The following is an 18,824-nucleotide window of genomic DNA, read 5'->3' on the forward strand; positions in this document are numbered from 1 at the left end:
GAAGGAGAGAGCTTTACTCAGCTATACGAATACACGCTGCCTATATAGGCACTGGACACCAATGAACAGCAATTGAGGCTAGATAAGGATGTCGGAGAATAGGGTTTGATCTTGCAGCAGTATATAATGGCTAGGATCTTGATGCGAAGGTGTTCATATGGAAAGTGAGAAGAGGACAGGGTTTGAAGAGGTAGAGTTGCATCCACGTATTCATTTTGTATTTATTGCCTATTAGTAGTGAGTTCCTTATTTAGATTAGGGTTTTTGATATTGGGATCACGGATTTGGCTTATTGGACTTTTATGTAGGGCTAGTACTCTCTCTTATTTCGAGAACCAGCTCAAGTTCTATACTAGAGCAAGATCAGGCTTGCTTTAACTACAAAAAAGCGCCTATATAGCCTATTACGATACTATTTAGGCTCTAATAGGTCAATAGAAATTTGGCAAATTGATTAGCGGGAGATACTAGCCCTCTTAATGTTTTTCACGAGGTCTAGTATCAGATCTTAAGTATATTGACAAAGTAAGGCAGACGAGGCAGACTACAAGGTTGAAGATACCTTAAAGAAAACTAGTTGTATAATGCTTTTACTTGTGGTTATATTTAGATACCAAGATATCGAGTGTTTTAGGAGGAGGGGTTAAATCCAATAACATTCTATTTCTGTTCAGCTAAGGGGGGGTCAGTGCAGTGGTCGCGCGACCTAGGTGATTCTCACCCTAATTCTCACCCTTCTCACCCCCGGTCGCGCGACTGTAAAGCGGCTCTCATCCTAAACTCACCCGGGCGACACCCACCCCATTTTGTTCTACAAGAATATGGGTACACATTGGAGTCTCACCATCCTGAGCTGCATCAGTACTTTGCTTGTTCCGATCCCGTATCTTTACAGATATGATCCCGTCTATTCGTTTCATAGCAAGCTTGCGCTGTCGCATTGCTCTGAGGGGATACCTAACTGGTTTCTAGGCGAGGTTTTGACTTAGGCGGGTGACTATGTCATGTCGAATTAGACTTTGAGCTTGAAAAAAGTATACCGGGTTAGAATTTGCCGAATTCTAACTAGACCTAGGATAAGTTGGGTCGGGTCGAAGCTTCATCATTTGGATTGAGTTATGAACACTAAAGTACAAGTAAGCTTGTCTCGGGATCGTAATTATCTAGCCGAGACCTTGGATTCTAGCTCCAAATTTCCTTCCTTGGTGATGAAGATCTCCATTGGTCCAAGCTGTGATGTCAGAATCATCATAGACCGCCCAGACCAACTTTAAGCCCGATAAATCAGGCAGAACATTGCCAAGCCTTTGGATTATATTGCTGACCGTCATGACCCCTTGAACAAATTTCCTGTACAGGGACCCTGATTGATGTGTTTAGAATTGAGATCGGTTTCCAACTTGTGATCGTGCACCCGCTAACATTGATCAATACTCAAATTCCTGATAGTTGTCGCCTATGCTCCCTCACGCCAAGTTCTGGAGAAGCGAACGTGATGCTGTGGCATTACCTTCGCCGACCAACATCGTCCCATTCGCCGGACGCATTGGTGCAAACCAAGAATTCTCAGTGGACGCGAAAAATAATTGCACGCAGATAGAACTGCTGCAGAAGTTTCCCGATGCTGCACCCTGGATTCCATTGAGAGATGCCCTATCTTTGCGACACATTTTGCAGCCAGAGTTATGGAAGGCCGCTACTATTGAAGCAGTTGGTCCGTGATCCCTAGTTAATATGCAAGTGACATTGATATTCACAGTACCAGGAACATGTTTGTTGGTTTACTTGACCTGCTTCATAGGTGTGGGCCTTGGTGAGCTTGTCAAGTAAGTTCTTCCTGGGCTCTCCCTGTTGGACCGAGATATTAACGATGGAACTGTAAAGCACGTTGGCAACTGGGGCTCTTGTACCAAGTTTACTTGGTGGACTGACGGCGATCCTCGTCCTTCCGTTGTTGATCTTTGCTACTGGTCCCGTTTCTGGAGCCCACCTCAATCCTACCATCACTTTCGCCACGTTCTTTGCGCGCCTGGCGACATTGCCGCGAGCTATCCTTTACGTAGGGTTTCAGACCTTGGGTGGGGCCATAGCAGGTTTGCTGTTAAGGGCGAGCTTCGACACGAGATCTGTGAATTGTGCCCTTTCCATTTGGCCGCAAACGTATACTGACTGATTTACAGTTCATGGTGCCGGGTTGCTATATTGATTCGACAAAGGTCTCAACAGGCAGTGCATTTGCCCTTGAATTCACTACAGATTTTGCTTTGATATTTCTTTCTTTCGGTGTTGGCCTTGACCCTCGGCAGCGCTCTGTATTCGGGCCAGCCTTGGGTCCTATCTTTGTGGGCATTGTTCTAGGGATGTGTACTTTTGTGACGGGTTTCAGTCGTATTGGATACACTGGATTCTGTAAGTTTTTTTTTAATCGGCCATATCCTAGAAGACTTGAGACTCTTGCTGATTCCAAAAGCGGGGAATCCTGCACGGTGCTTCGGGGCAATGGTTGGCTCGCACTTTGCTTCGTATCACTGGGTACATTGGGTTGCGCCGCTGAGTGCATCTGTCATACATGGGATGCTATATCACTTTATTCCACCTTACTCTCGAAAGAGTACTGCACGTGCAAGGGCCGAAACATAATGAACTTCATGCCCGGCGCTAGAAATTTTGCCAGGAGGGGCTCGGGCATCGTCCTGTTTACTGTCTATCGCCTAAACATAGAATAAGCCAGGCTTTTTTAATTTGACTACTAGTATTATTCAACGGGAAAGGGCGGCTACGAGGACTTTCTATTTAGTACAGTATATGAATATCATGCATAATGACCGGCGGATCTACCCGTTTTTCCCGAGAAATCTGTCGATCGAATCTAGGAGCATAAGTAGATAGGATGAATTTGGAGGATTTTTGTCTAACGTGGAAATCAGTTTAAATGGTGCTAACGATGCAAGCGTCTTCTAGACCTCAGCTTCTACTTCCGAGTGTTCCGTGAACTGCTTTAGGTCTTCGTGCGCTCTCGTCCCTCGCAGCTCAAGCAGCCCCGCTAAGTACTATTGATATAGAGGAGAGAGAGAAAGAAGGGTCTCTAACGATGATTGATAGATTATCTATAGAAGAAAGCAGACTATATTGGCCCTGGTAGACGGCTAGTAAATAGTAGGTAAGTAGTAAGCGAACAAAGCTCGAAAAGCCAGGGTATATGAATCTGACACCTGTATATAGAGTTATATTGAAAGTTATTCTAGAAATATAGGAGAAAAATATGGCTTGATGAATGCCCAAAGCCAGTCCGCCACCATTGGAGCTGACAAAAATACAGGTAAGAATTGATACAGTAAGAGGTTGAACTCTTTGTTACTGTCAATTAATGATAAGAGGATATCATGGATTTTCTGAAACATCTCCCAGCTTTTAATTAGTCTCTTGTGCCAACCTTCAATGATATTCACTCTCTGGTTTGCCCCTGTTTCAGCCTCTATGTCTGGACGTCGAGCCACATTTCTATGTAAGTATTTTCATTCAGGTAGTTTTTGAATGCCGAAATATATAATTTGGTGTTGTTTTTTTCTCTATACTCGAGTAAAATACAATACTATTCAATTTATATTTGTCAAATGCTCAAGAAGATTTACAAAAAGGTGAAGTGCTTGGGGTGCGCGTGCGATTGTCCTAATGAGGATGGAAAAGCTCGAGGCCCATCCCAGGCTAAACGACGACGTCGTAGCCAGAGTCAATACCCTCCTCCAAAGTTCCATCCTCAGAGCTTTATAAACACACCCACAGGAGAGTATAAGTACAGGTTTAGGACGCTTGGGCGATTCCACGTAGATCTACAGGGAGAGAAATCGTCAGAATGGAGCATTTATGATCATCTTGTTGGACAAGAAATCATCGTTGGCCTAAGCATTGGAAGAAGAGCTGGTCAAAACTGGAACATGAGCTCTCAGGCATTATACTCAGATAGCTACGATACTAGTACTTTGAGGCATGTCATGTCCAAAAATGTTGTAATCGAGGAGCTCGCACCATATATGCAATGGCCACTCTTTCTTTAAAAGGAAGTTGTGGATAGAGGCTGATGGAGTCTTGATGAGACTCCGGCACGGTGGCATCGAATATCAACTAATTCTGGGCACTAAGTTAGGCAAATCAGTGGCCGCTCTTATTATAGGGGCTTTTGATCGAGGTACTATACATATCGCTCAAATTACTGTTTGGTGCTACGAAAGCATGTCTCAAATACGATATAATATTGAGCCTATTGTTCCTGATCCAATAGCCGAGCCGGTGACTGCGCCGTCTGCGTCAGCTACAGGGTTGAACCCCCATCAATTGGGTCCACCCAAAGATCTATATCTAGTCGCAGAGGTGATTCGAGCAAGCCATATTCAAGTGGACGTTCTATGACTTTATTGTTATTTTACATACACTGAGACCCTTGGGCTAGTTCTGTGAATAACACCCAGATTTATTCTAGAAGTTAGCTTTCGGGTAAATAGACTAATGAAATAGCACAAGGCCAAGAGCGACAAATTGTTCCAATTTGGATAAATACAACCTCGCGTCTATAAAGCTGTTGCGTGTGACCATTGGCGCGGGGTTACACATGATAGGAGAGGAAACCCTGATTGCTGTATGGAAGAATCTGATAGTATCGCTCTACTTAAGGCCAATAATGGAAACAGACGGGTTGCCAAGCTACGCGGAGTATCGGTGATTTCCCCAGAAATCAGCAGAAACGCGGGGTATAAGCCGTTCAGGGTTGCAGAAACTGACGGCAAAAGGGCATTTATTCTCACGCTAAGTCGAATAGCCAAAGTCACTTGTGTCGTCTACATTCCGAGGTTCCGCCAGCCAATCAACAACGGGCCTCGACAGGGTCCGAGGGCCCAGGCGGGATAGCTAGCCCTACTTCCTTGCATACCCCGGTGTAACGGAGCTGCCCAGGGGGGTCACTGCCAATGCGGAGATCAAATTGTTGTTCCTGATTCAGTACAGTGGCCGGCCCGTTTGCCCACTTCTATGTATTCAAATCAAGGTCGGAACTCAGCATGGCGCCCAGAGCGCCATGGAAGACCAAAGTGAGGGGGGTTTAATGTCGAGGAATTCAAGCCCGTTCTTATGGCAGGGGTTTAAAAGGGCCAAACCTGCGCGCCCAAACGAGGCTTTTATCCAGCGCATCTTTGACAGCGACAAGGACCATGCAGTATCTCCTTTTTTCGACGCTAGCTTTTAGCGCTAGCGTTCACGCCTATGGCTCCGGTAGTGGAGGCTGGGATACAGCTTACTCAAGAGCTAGAGCAGCTCTAGATAAGCTGAGCCAGACTGAGAAAGTCGGCATTGTCACCGGCGTAACCTGGGAGGGAGGGCCTTGTGTGGGCAATACCTATGCTCCCAGCTCAATCGACTATCCTTCTCTGTGTCTCCAGGATTCACCTTTGGGTATTCGCTTTGCCAACCCCGTGACAGCATTCCCGGCAGGGATCAATGCGGGGGCAACGTGGGACCGTAGTCTTCTGTATGCACGTGGTGCTGCGATGGGTCAGGAGGCGAAGGGTCTCGGCGTCCACGTTCAACTGGGTCCAGTAGCTGGTCCTCTGGGCAAGAACCCCAATGGTGGTCGAAACTGGGAAGGATTCTCGGTTGACCCGTATCTCAGTGGTGTCGCCATGGAAGAGACAATCCAGGGTATGCAGGACTCGGGTGTTCAGGCTTGTGCTAAGGTCAGTGGCTCTCTGTGTCTTTATATCAACTTTACTCTGACATGTTTAACAGCACTGGCTTGGAAACGAGCAAGAGCATAACCGTGATACCATGAGCTCCAACATCGGCGATAGGGCCGCGCACGAGCTATATGTATGGCCATTTATGAATGCCGTCAAGGCCAACGTCGCGTCAGTGATGTGCTCTTATAACAAGGTCAACGAGACCTGGGCTTGCGAGAGTGATGCCATCCTGAATGAGCTTATGAAGAAGGAACTCGGATTCCCTGGATATGTTGTCAGCGACTGGAATGCGCAGCATACCACGGTCAATAGTGCTCTGGCTGGTCTCGATATGACAATGCCTGGAAGTGACTTCAACTCTCCACCTGGCAGCATCTTCTGGGGATCGAACCTGGCCAAAGCTGTTGCTGACGGCTCCGTTCCACAGTCTCGTCTCGACAACATGGTCACTCGAATTCTGGCTGCTTGGTATCTTCTTGATCAGGACCAAGGCTACCCAGAGGTCTCTTTCAGCTCTTGGGATGGTGGCAAAGCAACTGTCGATGTCACAGGTGATCACGCCAGCGTCGTTCGCACTGTCGCCCGTGACTCTATTGTTCTTTTGAAGAATGCCGGCAATGCTCTACCACTTCGACGGCCCAAGACCCTGGCCATCATTGGAGATGATGCTGCTGTTAGCCCGGATGGTCCCAATGCATGCAGCGATCGTGGCTGTAACAACGGCACACTGGCTATGGGATGGGGCAGTGGCACTGCTCAGTTCCCGGTAGGTTTCAAAGCTTTAGGAGATGAAAGATCTTGGAATTGCTCACAATGCTTATCTAGTATCTCGTCTCACCCCTGGACGCAATCCAGGTTCAGGCCAAGAGGGATGGCACCAAGATTATTCAGAGTACCACCGATAGCACTACCGATGCAGCCTCTGCTGCCGCTGCCGCCCAGACTGCAGTGGTATTCATCAATTCGGATTCAGGTGAAGGGTGGGTATTCTAAATATCCAGCCAGTAATGTCATTTTATTAACATTCGTTCTAGGTATATCACAGTTGAAGGCAACGCCGGAGACAGAAACAACCTTGACCCTTGGCACAACGGAAACGAGCTCGTCAAGGCTGTCGCAGCTGTTAACAAACATGTAATCGTCGTTGTTCACAGTGTGGGCACAGTCACCCTAGAGACAATCCTGGCACTGCCATCCGTGAAGGCTATTGTCTGGGCAGGACTACCTGGTCAGGAAAGCGGGAATGCATTGGTGGATGTGCTGTACGGTGCCGTCTCCCCCAGTGGCAAGCTTCCTTATACCATCGCCAAAGCAGCCGCAGACTACGGCGCAACCTGGAACGACGCACAGGTTGACGACTTTACCGAGGGTCTATTCGTTGACTACCGCCATTTCGATCAGAATGGCATCACCCCTCGCTACGAGTTCGGATACGGTTTGTCATACACAAAATTCGCATACAATGGAATTGCAGTTGATATAGTTGCCCGAGCGGGGCCATCAACTGGCAAAGTCGTTCCCGGAGGCCCAGCCGATCTTTTCAAGTCCGTCGGCACAATTTCTACCACCATACGCAACACTGGTAAGGTAGCTGGTGCTGAAGTTGCACAGCTTTATATTGGTCTCCCGAATTCTGTGCCGGGTACTCCCCCTAAGCAGCTCCGCGGGTTCCAAAAACTCAGGCTTGAGCCGAGACAATCAAGCAGGGCGACTTTTGAACTTACCCGACGTGATCTGAGTTACTGGGATGTGGCGACTCAGAAATGGGTTGTCCCCTCTGGTACTTTCCGCGTTTACGTTGGAAGCTCTAGCCGTGATATTCGTCAGCATGGCTCATTTACTGTTGGTCGCTCATGGGGCAACTGAGAGAGAGAGAGAGAGAGAGAGACAGAGAAGGATGGTAGTATACGGCATGTACATACTATACTAACCGAGTTTTCTCAGGCCTATGACGGACTGAGTAATCCTCAAAGAGCCTGTCCATTCTACAGATGCAAAACAGATGCAAAAGTGATAAAACTCCAATGACATCTCTCACCTGAGTTGGCTATTCTTCTACAATGATTTTTATGGCCAAGTACATTCCTTGCCGGAGAAAGCACATAGTGAGAACCCCAAAAGTGGTTGTCCATGAGCACAAATAAAATAGATAACACGCTATCTTTCATATATCGTGGTATTTATTCGTTCTTTGTTACTGTGCTTAGGCTCAGTTGAAATTGATGCGGACATGTACACTGTGGAAACACATAAATTTCTGCTATTAAAGCACTTCGATTTTCCATGCAGATATTGTGTATCGAGGCTTCTATAATTCCTCGAATCTCCTACCCAGCTCCGCCATGGCAGTTCCGCCAATATGAATGGCGTAAATACTACTGTTTTGCTGTGTTATGCCTTATAGCCTGGATGCTGATGAGGACATAGTCGTGAGAGCAATCACAGACTCTTTTACTGTAGATGAACTTGGTCAAGATCTAGGCTGAATGGCCAACCTTGCAGGAGATCTGCAAGCCCATCGGTGGTTGCGGATTCCCGTCTGGGGATCAACAGCTTGATCGGGTAGGCTTAGCCACGGCGGAACGTGGGGAATGACGATGGTTTGGTCCATGTCCGAAGTTTACCCGTTCGTTGAGCTTTATAAGAACTAAATCAACCCCAGTTTTTTTATACTCATCAAGTACATCGTGGGTTCCCCTCACTGCATTCCTGGTGCTGTGGGCATTGACAGTACAGGTGCTTGCCAAAGCCGTCAACACCAGCTCCTTCTTGGCAATCCCTAACAAGCCAAGAGTTTGCATTCTCTCGGATATATCAAATGAAGCCGATGATGCCGAGTCCTCGACCAAATATCTTCTCTAAGCAAACCAGTTCGACGCCGAAGGCATCGTGGCCACGACATCTAGATGGCAGAAGGAAGTTCATCCAGAGCAAATTCTCGCAATTATCAATGCAGATGCGCATGTGACCGATAATCTGAATCGTCATGTATCTCCCGACTCCCAGAATCCTTCGGGGAATCATATTCACGGTCTTTTGCGCACTGGGCCTGCTGTAAGTTCACGTACGATTTACCCTCATCCGGCAACACTCTTAAAGCTATGGTATCACCGCCGTTGGCAAGAATGTGGCCCTTAGCAGTGGAGGCAAGCTACTTCACGGAAGCCTTCAAGCAAAGTCCGACCAAGCTTTATGGGTCCCTGCCTGGGGAGGAACCAACGTGCTTGCACAAGTCCTCTATAAACTCCGTGACACACTCGGCATCCGGATTTGCAGCCATTCAATCCCGAATCCGTGTCTACGCCGTCTCAGACCAAGACGATACTGGGGCATGGATCCGGCAGCAATTCCCCGACTTCTTTTACATCTCCTCTACATACGGTTGGAACCAGTACGGCCTTGCAATTTGGATTGGTATTTCTGAAGAAGACAACTATGGCGTTGACCAAGGCGGACCCGATAACACCACCGTTTCGCACCAATGGCTGCGGAAGAATATCCAGGTCGGTCCGTATGGCAAAGAGGCCTATCTCGACTTCAACTTCATCTTGGAGGGCGATACCCCCACGTTCCTGTATCTCATTCATATTGGACTTGGCGTTTCCGATGAGCCTTACTACGAGTCGTGGGGTGGTCGGTACTAAAAGGTCGAGGCGTCGGCTGTTCTGAAATTGAACCACTACAGCGATGCCGCCGACCGGCGTTGGAAAGAGCAACAAGACGTTCAAATCGAGCTAGGCAACAAGGTTGAGAGATGCCTACCAGAATGACTTCGCTGCTCGCATGCAGTGGTCTCTCCCGGCGAACACGAGCAAACCAAACCATTACCCCATCATCTCAGTCAATGGTAGTGCTCAGCGTGCTCCACTGAACATCAGTGTCGCTGCTGGATCGACTCTCACGTTCAATGTTGCAGCCACGTTTGATCCGGATGGCGACAGGCTGACTTTCAATTGGTTGCAGTACCAGGAGCCCGGGTCTAGCGAGTGGAATGTTGCAGGTCAGATGCCGCAATCAAAAATCAGCTCAGTGGATGGTGGCCGAAAGGCCCAGATGCAGGTTCCTGCAGGTAGTGAGAGCTGTGACGGGCAAGCTTCCACTTCTTCAGGTTGCTGGTTGCTCCATGTTATCCTTGAAGTCACGGATGATAGATACCATCCCCTGACAAGCTATCATCGGATCTGGATCCAGACTACGAGCACTATGAAAACATCGTCTTAATCGGCAATGATCACTTGGGACGGCTTGAAGGCACACAAAAAGCTGTGTCGCGCATTCCATTATCATAATAGTCTGCTTCGGGCTAGTAGCGCCTTTCATTTATTTAAGTCTGCATGCAATATATGATGTTTATGATATCATAAATTTGGTTTTGCTCCTTGACCGAAAGAGCTGTGTTTTGCGGAGTAAATAAACTTTCGTCCACGTCCTATAGGGAGCCCCACGAGCTCGCTGTGCCTGTATACATAAATGTATGCATAAAACTTCCAGGGGTTCAAAAACTCGGCACGGCAATGGCGTAAACAATCCTCCGATCGCATCCAGCTGTAGATTTAATTTCCCCGAAGTTCCAAGCCCCCCTGCTCACGCATCTAACCGAAGCGGGCCTTGGGCAGAATGGGGAAATGGCATTGTCAATCGTCGGCAACCCACAACTCTAGCGTAGGAACCGTTTCTTCTTGGCTGCGTGATTCTTCATGTCGCCTTATCATTCATGGATTATAACCTAGACCACGTGTTTGGTTTATTCAAGCCTGTTCTTCCTTGAAATCTTATTGATTAGTTTAATCTACGCCACAGGGCTAACGTCCAGTATACACATCCCCAATCACCTTCCCACGTCTCCTCCACGTTCTTCAGGTCCTCATATCCTTGGATCTGTGACACTGAGACGGTTTTCTTGTTCTTCTCATTGGCCCTCGAGCGGATTCTGCAGCCCGCGTTGTCTATAATCCAGGTATGGTTAGATGCTGTCGAGTATCTAGATTACACCGCGCCTATATAAAGGCGTCCACATGCCCTGGACATCATATTTACCATAAACCCTAGATCCGCAAAAATGAAGACTACGATCCTGAGCGCTCTTATCCCGGCTTTGGCCAGCGCCGCAACCAGTGGTAAATTCACCGCGCTGACGTTCAATGTCGCCGGTCTGCCTGAGATTCTTCAATCAAACGATGTCAATGGCTCCAAGTCTGAGAATGCCGGAGAAATCGGTACTTACTTCGCTAAATATGGCTACGATATCATCCATGTGCAAGAAGTAAGACACCACATTCTCAATTTTTGTCCATCAAATATAACTAACCACCCTAGGACTTCAATTACCATGCCTACATCTATGCAACAGATAACCATGCCTACCGCACTGCAACTTCAGGAGGCGCAGCAATTGGAAGCGGACTCAACTCCCTCTCCAACTATGACTGGGTTGATTTCACACGCGCCAAGTGGAATACATGCTCTGATGCCTCCGGCTCCGACTGCTTGACTCCTAAGGGATTCACCTTCATGCGCTGGAACCCTGCTGACGGCGTGTTCATTGATCTCTACAACGTCCACGCTGATGCCGGGTACGTATTTCCCAGCCCAAACTTATATGCAACAAAAGAAAAAGTTCCAAACTAAACCCTTTACACAGTACCGAAGCCGACGACGAAAAAGCCCGCAACTCCAACCTCCAACAAGTTGCCGACTACATCGACACCTGGTCAACAGGCAATGCAGTCATCGTAATGGGCGACACAAACAGCCGTTACACGCGCGCCGACGACACAGGCGTCCGCGTCTTCAAGTCTCAGAACAACCTCGCAGACACATGGGTTGATCTCGAAATGAACGGCGTGTACCCAACCGCCGGAGCCGACGCACTGATGTGCGATAACCCATCCTCAGTTCAGACCTGTGAGATCGTCGACAAGGTCCTGTACCGAGGCTCCGACGTCGTCACTCTGGGGGCAGACAGCTTCGCCTATGTTGGTAAACTCTTCACGAACACGAACCCCGATTACCTCGGTGATGTTCTTTCAGACCATGATCCCATCCTTGTGGACTTTACCTGGTCTCTTTCGAACTCGTTGCGTCAGAGTCAGTTCTCTGGTGGTCCTCATGGAACGTGGTTCAGTGATTTGACTGGTTTGCCTTCGTCGCCTGCTGCTTCTGTTATTACCTTCCGTGGTGCTGAGAGGCTTGATTCTGTTGCTGTAAAGCTGACTGATGGGACTCAGTTTTCGCACGGTGGCACTGGTGGTTCGGAGGTTTCCCTTACTCTTGGCTCTGGCGAGTATTGGACCACCACGGAGCTTTGCACTGGTGTGTATAACGACAATACTCGCAACTTCTATATTAAGGCTACTACCAGTGCGGGTAATACTCTGGAGGCTGGCACTGCTACTGGTAGCTGTACAACTTTCACTGCCGATGATGGCTTTGCTGTTGTTGGATTCGTTGGACAGGCTGGTGACGAGATTGATCAGTTGGCTTTGGTCTATGCTGCCTATTAAGTTTTGCAAGAGAAGTAACTATGTTTGAGAAAGAGGTAGTTAGAATGAATGTGCATGTTCATATTCCATTTCGTACGGTACCAATCAAATCATTTTCTATGCAAGTATAAGTTACCCAAACGCCAAGATAGAAGCCGTATCCATATGCACCACGCTGTGTTAAACTCGCGAACAAAACAAACAACCAAGGAGCTCCTCATTCAATCATGTCCTCCGGAAGGACATCATCCGGGTTCTCGCCGATAGCCTCGCCAACCGCGCGCACGACACGCTTGATGGCCTTGGAAGCCGGACTATCCGGAAAGTTGTCGACAAAGCTCTCACCAAAGTCGCATGCCATGCCGACACGGGGGTCCAGAGGAACAGCGCCCAGGAATGGGATACCCATTTTCTTCGCCAACCGGCGACCTCCACCAGTCGTCGCACGGAAGATTTGAGACTCGTGCGTGCAGTTGGGGCAAACAAATCCAGACATGTTCTCGACCAGTCCTAAGACACGGATGCCGGCCTTCCGACAGAAGTCGACTTCCTTGCGCACGTCCAGCAACGAGACCTCCTGCGGGGTAGTCACGACGACGGCGCCGTCAACACCAGACTCCTTCAGTAGAGAGTTGACCGACAGATGCTCGTCGGAGGTTCCGGGAGGAGTGTCGACAATCAGGTAGTCGAGTTCGCCCCAGTCCACATCCTTCAGGAATTGTTTGATGAGTCCGTTCTTCTTCGGTCCGCGCCATATGACCGCATCGTCGCGATTGGGCAGCATGAACTGCACACTCATTGCGCCGAGGTTATCCGTCACCCAGACAGGACTCCAACCCGCGTTGCTCACGTGAATTGTTTCCGATTCCACGCCCATCATTTTTGGGATCGACGGTCCGCAGATATCAGTGTCCATGATGCCGACGGTCGAATCTGGGTTTGAGGCGAAACCGTGCGAGAGTAGGGTTGAGAATGTTGATTTTCCTACTCCTCCCTTGCCGGAGAGGACTAGGATCTTATGCCGTATCTGAGAGAGGCGCTCGGTAATGATTGGAATGTCGGGGTCGGGGCCTTTGGGTGCGGTTGCGCAGATTTGTTGGTTTGGACAGCCGGCGCAGGCATCGCCTTGGCCGGCTTGCTCAGATTCAGGGCCTGGGCAGTGCTCTGGGTGATGTTAGCAAGTAGGTTCAGTCGAGCTTCTGCGCATACATACCTGGCTCAGGTGCGACGAGGCTGGGCGCCACCTTGGACGACACAGCCAAAGACTCCTCGGCCTCCTCCACGAAGGGTGCCATTCTGATATACTCAGTGTGTAATGTGAGCAAAGTAGTATTTAGGTAGAGACAATATTATTCAGTAGAGAGAAATTCAAGCTCCGGTGGCGGATTGATGCTTGATAAGCGGGGATGACTAAAGTGTCCCTGCCATTGGCGGGGTTAGGCCTCGGAACCTTTTAGCAGATGTCTACAAGATCAAATCAGTTAATTAGTATAGGTTGAATCAAAGTCTTCGTTTAATAGATTTTTTAAACATTTTAAAAATGTAAGTCTAAGGTGGTTGACTACATGCCCTGTCAATCTTATGAATATGTGTCAACAGAGGTCTTATATACGTTAGACTCATGCGGCATTCGACCCGACCTCACATAGCCGAGCACGACTTTTGGAGACAAGGTGCATGCGTAGTGTCCTACGTGTAATCGCTAATGTAAACCCCTGCTCGGGTCGAGAGGGGTCCTATGCAACTAATTATCGGGCCACCCACACGATACGCCCACATGCTGCAGAAAACAGGGCTCTCCTGGTCCGTCAGAACTTAGCCAGGGGGGCCCAGAATCTTGATTTGGAACCCCCACAGCAGCATGAAAGATTTGGCATCGCGCAACAGAGAATAGCATCCAAGGTTGTGCTTTGTATGGGTAAGACGGAACGCGGGGGTGGGCTGCATGACGATATCAGTCTTTGTGGTGCAGCTTAACGCTGCGTGGTGCAGAATGACACGATGTTGAGTGCTCATTATCAAGATTGATTCTATAACGCACTGACATCAACGGTGCCTGTCGTGTTGTCGTGTGTGCATATCGATTAACGCCATTCAAAGATGCGGATAGGATGATGTCAAGGACCCCACAGGGCGTGGTACACCTCATTGGGTATACGAACCCGATCATAATGCAAAGTGTATGCGGGGATGGCTTGAGCACGCACAATTATATCAATCTATGAAGTTGTGGAGGGCACGAGCTGCACCGGCTTCCGCAGTAGCCGCATGTACAGTGATGTTGATGTACCCCGCGGTCACAATGCTGTTCCATTGTCGAATTGGTGTAAGACACATAGCCCTAACCTGTCCAGTTCAGGATTAGACACAAGTCCCAACAATTCCCAAAGCTAAAGCCACTTAGCGTCTTGGTTGATCAGACCCCGTTTCTGTGCCCTTCCGCTCCATTCGGGCCCGCTTCCTGTAGGACCTGTAGGAGAACAGGCGCAGTTTCAATGGTTCCACTCTCGTTTTCGCCTATAAATACTAAGACTCGCTGCAGATTAACCGGGAGTTGAGGGAAAGAAACAAACTCGTAAACAAGGGCGGAAGTAATTTGCCCATGCCAACTGACTAAACTAGATCCGTTTCTGTCACATGTCACATGCTATTGTCGTCACTTTCGGTCTCAACACTTTCAGTTCCCTCAACTCTCTCTGCGATCTTTCAACATGGATCAAGGCCTTTCAACAGGGGCCCATCAAGATATTGATGGGCTACGCGAAAGAAATGTGCGCACCGATTCAACAGTCGGTCGCGAGGCACTGACTGCGACTGGGGAAGTGGAGACCAAGGACAAAGCCGGCAACGAGCTCAAGACCTTTGGGAGAACTCCCGATGGAACAGGTAAGCCTTTTAATGGAAATATGCTCATTGCGATTGATATACAGGCTCTACCTGTCATCAATTCCCCAGGGCTTTCGAGGACGTGTGGCTAACCGAGTCCGGTGTGTCTTAACAGTGTTCACGGTCCCGCAGACGCATGACATGGTCTCCCAGCTTCTTTCACCGTCGGAACCTAAGAATTTTGGTGATCTCGTGGTAATTATCTTACTGGCAGGCCACATTCTGTTTCTCTGGGCACTCCCAGCAGGCGCGAAAATCCCGGTCTTTGCGGTCACCTACCTCTTCTGGCGCATGGCTTACAATGGTGGAATTGGATGGCTGCTGCACAACCAGTCGCATCACAAGACGCTGCTGAGGTGGGCTGAGAAGACCAAGGTTTTTGTTAATCCCGCCACTGGGAAGAACCCGCACCCCAAATTGTATAACTGGATCAAAAAAGAGCTGGAGACCAAGATCCCGCAGGACTACTCGTTCGACGATGCTCCAATTGAATACAACACCTGGCTTGTCTTTAGACGTCTTGTGGACCTGATCCTCATGTGTGATTTCACTTCCTATTGCCTTTTCGCGATTGCTTGTGGCCACCAACCGGTGGACGAGAGCCTTGTCATGGCCATTCTTCGCTGGTCCGCAGGTATCGTGTTAGTGCTGTTCAACCTCTGGGTCAAACTAGACGCCCATCGAGTCGTCAAGGACTATGCTTGGTATTGGGGAGATTTCTTCTACCTCATTGACCAGGAATTGACTTTCGATGGTGTGTTCGAAATGGCACCTCACCCCATGTACTCGGTCGGCTACGCGGGATACTACGGAATCTCCTTGATGGCAGCCAGCTATAAAGTACTGTTCATCTCTATCATTGCCCATGCAGCACAATTCGCCTTCCTGGTCCTCGTGGAAAACCCGCACATCGACAAGACCTACAATCCACCACCTCCCCGAAAGCGCTCTACCGTGGACTCCACCAGTCTCCCGATCGATCTAGACACTCCAAACGCGACAACCCCGTCTGAAGATCAACCTCCCAATGCGACCTCCTCGTACTCGGCCAAGCCACCCCAGTCTGTCCACAACCTTCTAGGGCTGCACAACCTGGACCTGTATAGAACCACGGACTCTTCGATCTTACTCGTTCAGATTCTTGTATTCTCAATCACGGCTTTGACGCCATCCACCCCATGGTATCAATTCTTGTTTGTGGCCTTTGCGGCTGCTTCCAGGATTTGGTATTCAGTAGGCATTGGATACCTGCTCCGAAACCAATCCAACACCAAATCTTGGACCAGACACTTTGTCAAGTATGGCGACACGCCACAAGAGGCGTGGAACCAATGGAAGGGTACATACCATCTTAGCATGATACTGTGTTATTCCACCTTCATCGCCGCCGTGTGGAAGATGTACACTTTCCCGGCTGACTGGGGCTATGGTCTCGTTTTGTTCCGACACATCCTCGGAGCAGGTCTGATTAGTCTTCAAATCTGGACTTCAGTCAGCATCTACGAGTCCCTCGGTGAATTTGGCTGGTTCTACGGTGACTTCTTCTTCGATGAGTCCCTGAAGCTTACCTACAATGGTATCTACCGCTTCCTCAACAACCCCGAGCGCGTCCTCGGTCTGGCGGGTGTATGGGGCGCCGTCCTCATAACCAGTAGCGGAGCTGTCACCTTCCTCGCTTTGCTGAGCCACATCCTGAGCCTGGCCTTCATTCAATTCGTGGAACGCCCGCACATGCAGAAGCTGTACGGCCGCAGCCTTCGCCAGGATGCCGGTCTCGTCAAGAGTCTCAAGCGGTCTTTACCTCCCTCTCTCCAGCAGCTTCACGGAAGCGTTGACAAGATGTTTGATGACTCTTTCGACTTCATCGAAGAGCTCCTCGACAATGCCCGGCCAAAGCTCGCCGCAGGAGTGAACACCTTCGTTAAGGATACCACAGCTCTCTTTCAGAAGTACCCCGCTCGTGTCACTATCTCTCGGATCGATGCGGATCTCGCTGGATTCGATACCTGCGACTATTCCCTGTCTGTGGAGGGAACCAATGCCGTGTCTTTTGAGGAAAGCGGCAAGAATAAGGGCCGCGAGGGTGCCAACGCCCAGATGCCCCTGGACCGCCGTGGTGACCTCAAGGACCTGACCTTCGAATACGGTTCCCCAATCAAGGTCAAGTGGACTGCGCCTCTCAACCACAGCAAGAAGGACTGGATCGGTATCTACCGCGTCACAGACAACACCTCTCGCGAAGTGACCCGTGTATCATCGCAAGGCCGCTGGGTCGCAACAAATGAAGGCTCATATGATAACCTGACTTGTGAGAAGGGCATTCTGACAAGCGATGTTGTCGTCTCATTGCCCCAGGGCACGGACAAGAGTACCCGTAAGTTCGCCTCTGGCGAGGTCGTCCTTACTGGCGACAAGCTCTTCTGGACGCAAGGTGTCTTCGAGCTGCGCTACCACCACAATGGCATGCACAATGTCATGGCCATCTCCCGACCCTTCGAGATCCGCATCCGTCGCTCAGACGAAGATGACACCGTCGTGGACGCCGAATCTATTTCGGAACCTGCCGTTGAGAATGCTTTGTTGCCCGTCGTTCGAAACTGCTTTGACCGTGATCCTGAAATCGCTCCGGAGACTGCGGAGGAGCAGTTCGGCAGTCTTGTCGAACGTGATGGCAAGTTTGCTAAGCGTGTTGTGTTTGCTGTTCATCAGATGTGAGTCCATGTCCCAGCGAACCTTCCAGCCGTATCCTCCATTTGCTAACCCGTTATCCAGGTTTGGTATCGAATTAGCACCCGAGGTTGTGAAGTCCGATGGCAATGTCCGAAACCTCGCCTGGAGAATTTGCAATGCGAAGAAAGTACTGGTAAGTATTGAACACCTGACTAAATGGCAATCTTCCCTTCGACCAAGGACCTGATACTAATGAAGGAATCACACAGGCTCCTTACAGCATGTCCAGATCCAACGGGACGACGACACCGCTCGAAGAGAATAAAGAATAAATGGTTAAGAGAGATATTCGTGTAACAAGCGCTGTATGCGGACAGTCACCAATGTGACATGGAAAGGCTTGTTTTGTTTCTTAAAGGGCATTTTGCTTTACGGGGAAGAGTAAGGCAAGAATTAGAAACGGTGTCATGAAGAAACGGAGTTGTTTTGCTTGTTTGCTTGATTCGCTTGATATGCGAAGGTTCAAATTTATGATTCCCATGGTGTTTGTCTTTAGATTTTAAGGGGGTGGGCGGCAGTGGTGCTTTTCATGGGCCTTGCGACTGGGGACCCCCTGGAGGTTAGTCACGGCGAGATATTTGGCCGTTTTTTCTTCTATATACATTGCTTTAGGGTTTAAATATTGCTTTTCTTGACCTCGCTTATTACATTGGCATTGTACGAGTGGGAAATACTAGACAAATTCAAATCAAAAAGATTCATTTTTGAAGGTTGGTTTAATATATATGGGCAGACCTATATCTTGAATGCTGTCAGCAGGATTCACAAAGAGCAGTGATAGCAGAAGCAATAGCATGAAGCTTAATCAGCCAGCCGGTTAACTCATCCCATCCCCTGTTGGCCCCTCGCACCAAGCAGTCGCCCAAGACGGACAAGCTGCCCAACACGAGGAAACCAACACAAGTCAGATTGCAGTACCATGCCGCTGGCAAGACAACAGAGTGAAAAACGAACTCAGTCAACGACTTAACCTAAAGTCCTCCAAGTGTCCACAACCTTC

General features: G+C 49.1%; 6 protein-coding genes across 6 annotated transcripts; 5 read left to right on the top strand and 1 right to left on the bottom strand.

Annotated features, from left to right (window-relative positions):
- Nucleotides 1-1,458: 1,458 nt before the first annotated feature.
- Nucleotides 1,459-2,640, top strand: N7508_010391 (uncharacterized protein; the record flags this gene model as incomplete). Its single annotated transcript, XM_058468451.1, has 5 exons — nt 1,459-1,714; nt 1,802-1,826; nt 1,885-2,128; nt 2,181-2,409; nt 2,471-2,640. 5 exons carry the CDS (start codon nt 1,459-1,461, stop codon nt 2,638-2,640), a joined length of 924 nt encoding a protein of 307 aa, XP_058316297.1.
- Nucleotides 2,641-5,201: 2,561 nt separating this feature from the next.
- Nucleotides 5,202-7,592, top strand: N7508_010392 (beta-glucosidase; the record flags this gene model as incomplete). Its single annotated transcript, XM_058468452.1, has 4 exons — nt 5,202-5,723; nt 5,776-6,492; nt 6,552-6,706; nt 6,761-7,592. The coding sequence occupies 4 exons, from the start codon at nt 5,202-5,204 to the stop codon at nt 7,590-7,592; spliced, it is 2,226 nt and encodes a 741-aa protein (XP_058316298.1).
- A 1,259-nt stretch (nt 7,593-8,851) lies between these two features.
- Nucleotides 8,852-9,947, top strand: N7508_010393 (uncharacterized protein; the record flags this gene model as incomplete). The annotated part of the gene is made up of 3 exons (XM_058468453.1): nt 8,852-9,363; nt 9,412-9,472; nt 9,516-9,947. The coding sequence occupies 3 exons, from the start codon at nt 8,852-8,854 to the stop codon at nt 9,945-9,947; spliced, it is 1,005 nt and encodes a 334-aa protein (XP_058316299.1).
- An 838-nt stretch (nt 9,948-10,785) lies between these two features.
- Nucleotides 10,786-12,229, top strand: N7508_010394 (endonuclease/exonuclease/phosphatase family protein; the record flags this gene model as incomplete). The annotated part of the gene is made up of 3 exons (XM_058468454.1): nt 10,786-10,989; nt 11,043-11,299; nt 11,368-12,229. The coding sequence occupies 3 exons, from the start codon at nt 10,786-10,788 to the stop codon at nt 12,227-12,229; spliced, it is 1,323 nt and encodes a 440-aa protein (XP_058316300.1).
- Nucleotides 12,230-12,425: 196 nt separating this feature from the next.
- Nucleotides 12,426-13,503, bottom strand: nbp35 (Fe-S cluster-binding ATPase; the record flags this gene model as incomplete). Its single annotated transcript, XM_058468455.1, has 2 exons — nt 12,426-13,372; nt 13,422-13,503. 2 exons carry the CDS (start codon nt 13,501-13,503, stop codon nt 12,426-12,428), a joined length of 1,029 nt encoding a protein of 342 aa, XP_058316301.1.
- A 1,416-nt stretch (nt 13,504-14,919) lies between these two features.
- N7508_010396 (phosphatidylethanolamine N-methyltransferase) lies at nt 14,920-18,096 on the top strand (the record flags this gene model as incomplete). The annotated part of the gene is made up of 4 exons (XM_058468456.1): nt 14,920-15,094; nt 15,210-17,805; nt 17,867-17,957; nt 18,034-18,096. 4 exons carry the CDS (start codon nt 14,920-14,922, stop codon nt 18,094-18,096), a joined length of 2,925 nt encoding a protein of 974 aa, XP_058316302.1.
- Between the last annotated feature and the right edge of the window lie 728 nt (nt 18,097-18,824).

This window comes from Penicillium antarcticum (genome assembly GCF_028974205.1).
Source record: "Penicillium antarcticum strain IBT 31339 chromosome Unknown utg000009l_segment0_segment0, whole genome shotgun sequence".
NCBI classification, from domain to species: domain Eukaryota; kingdom Fungi; phylum Ascomycota; class Eurotiomycetes; order Eurotiales; family Aspergillaceae; genus Penicillium; species Penicillium antarcticum.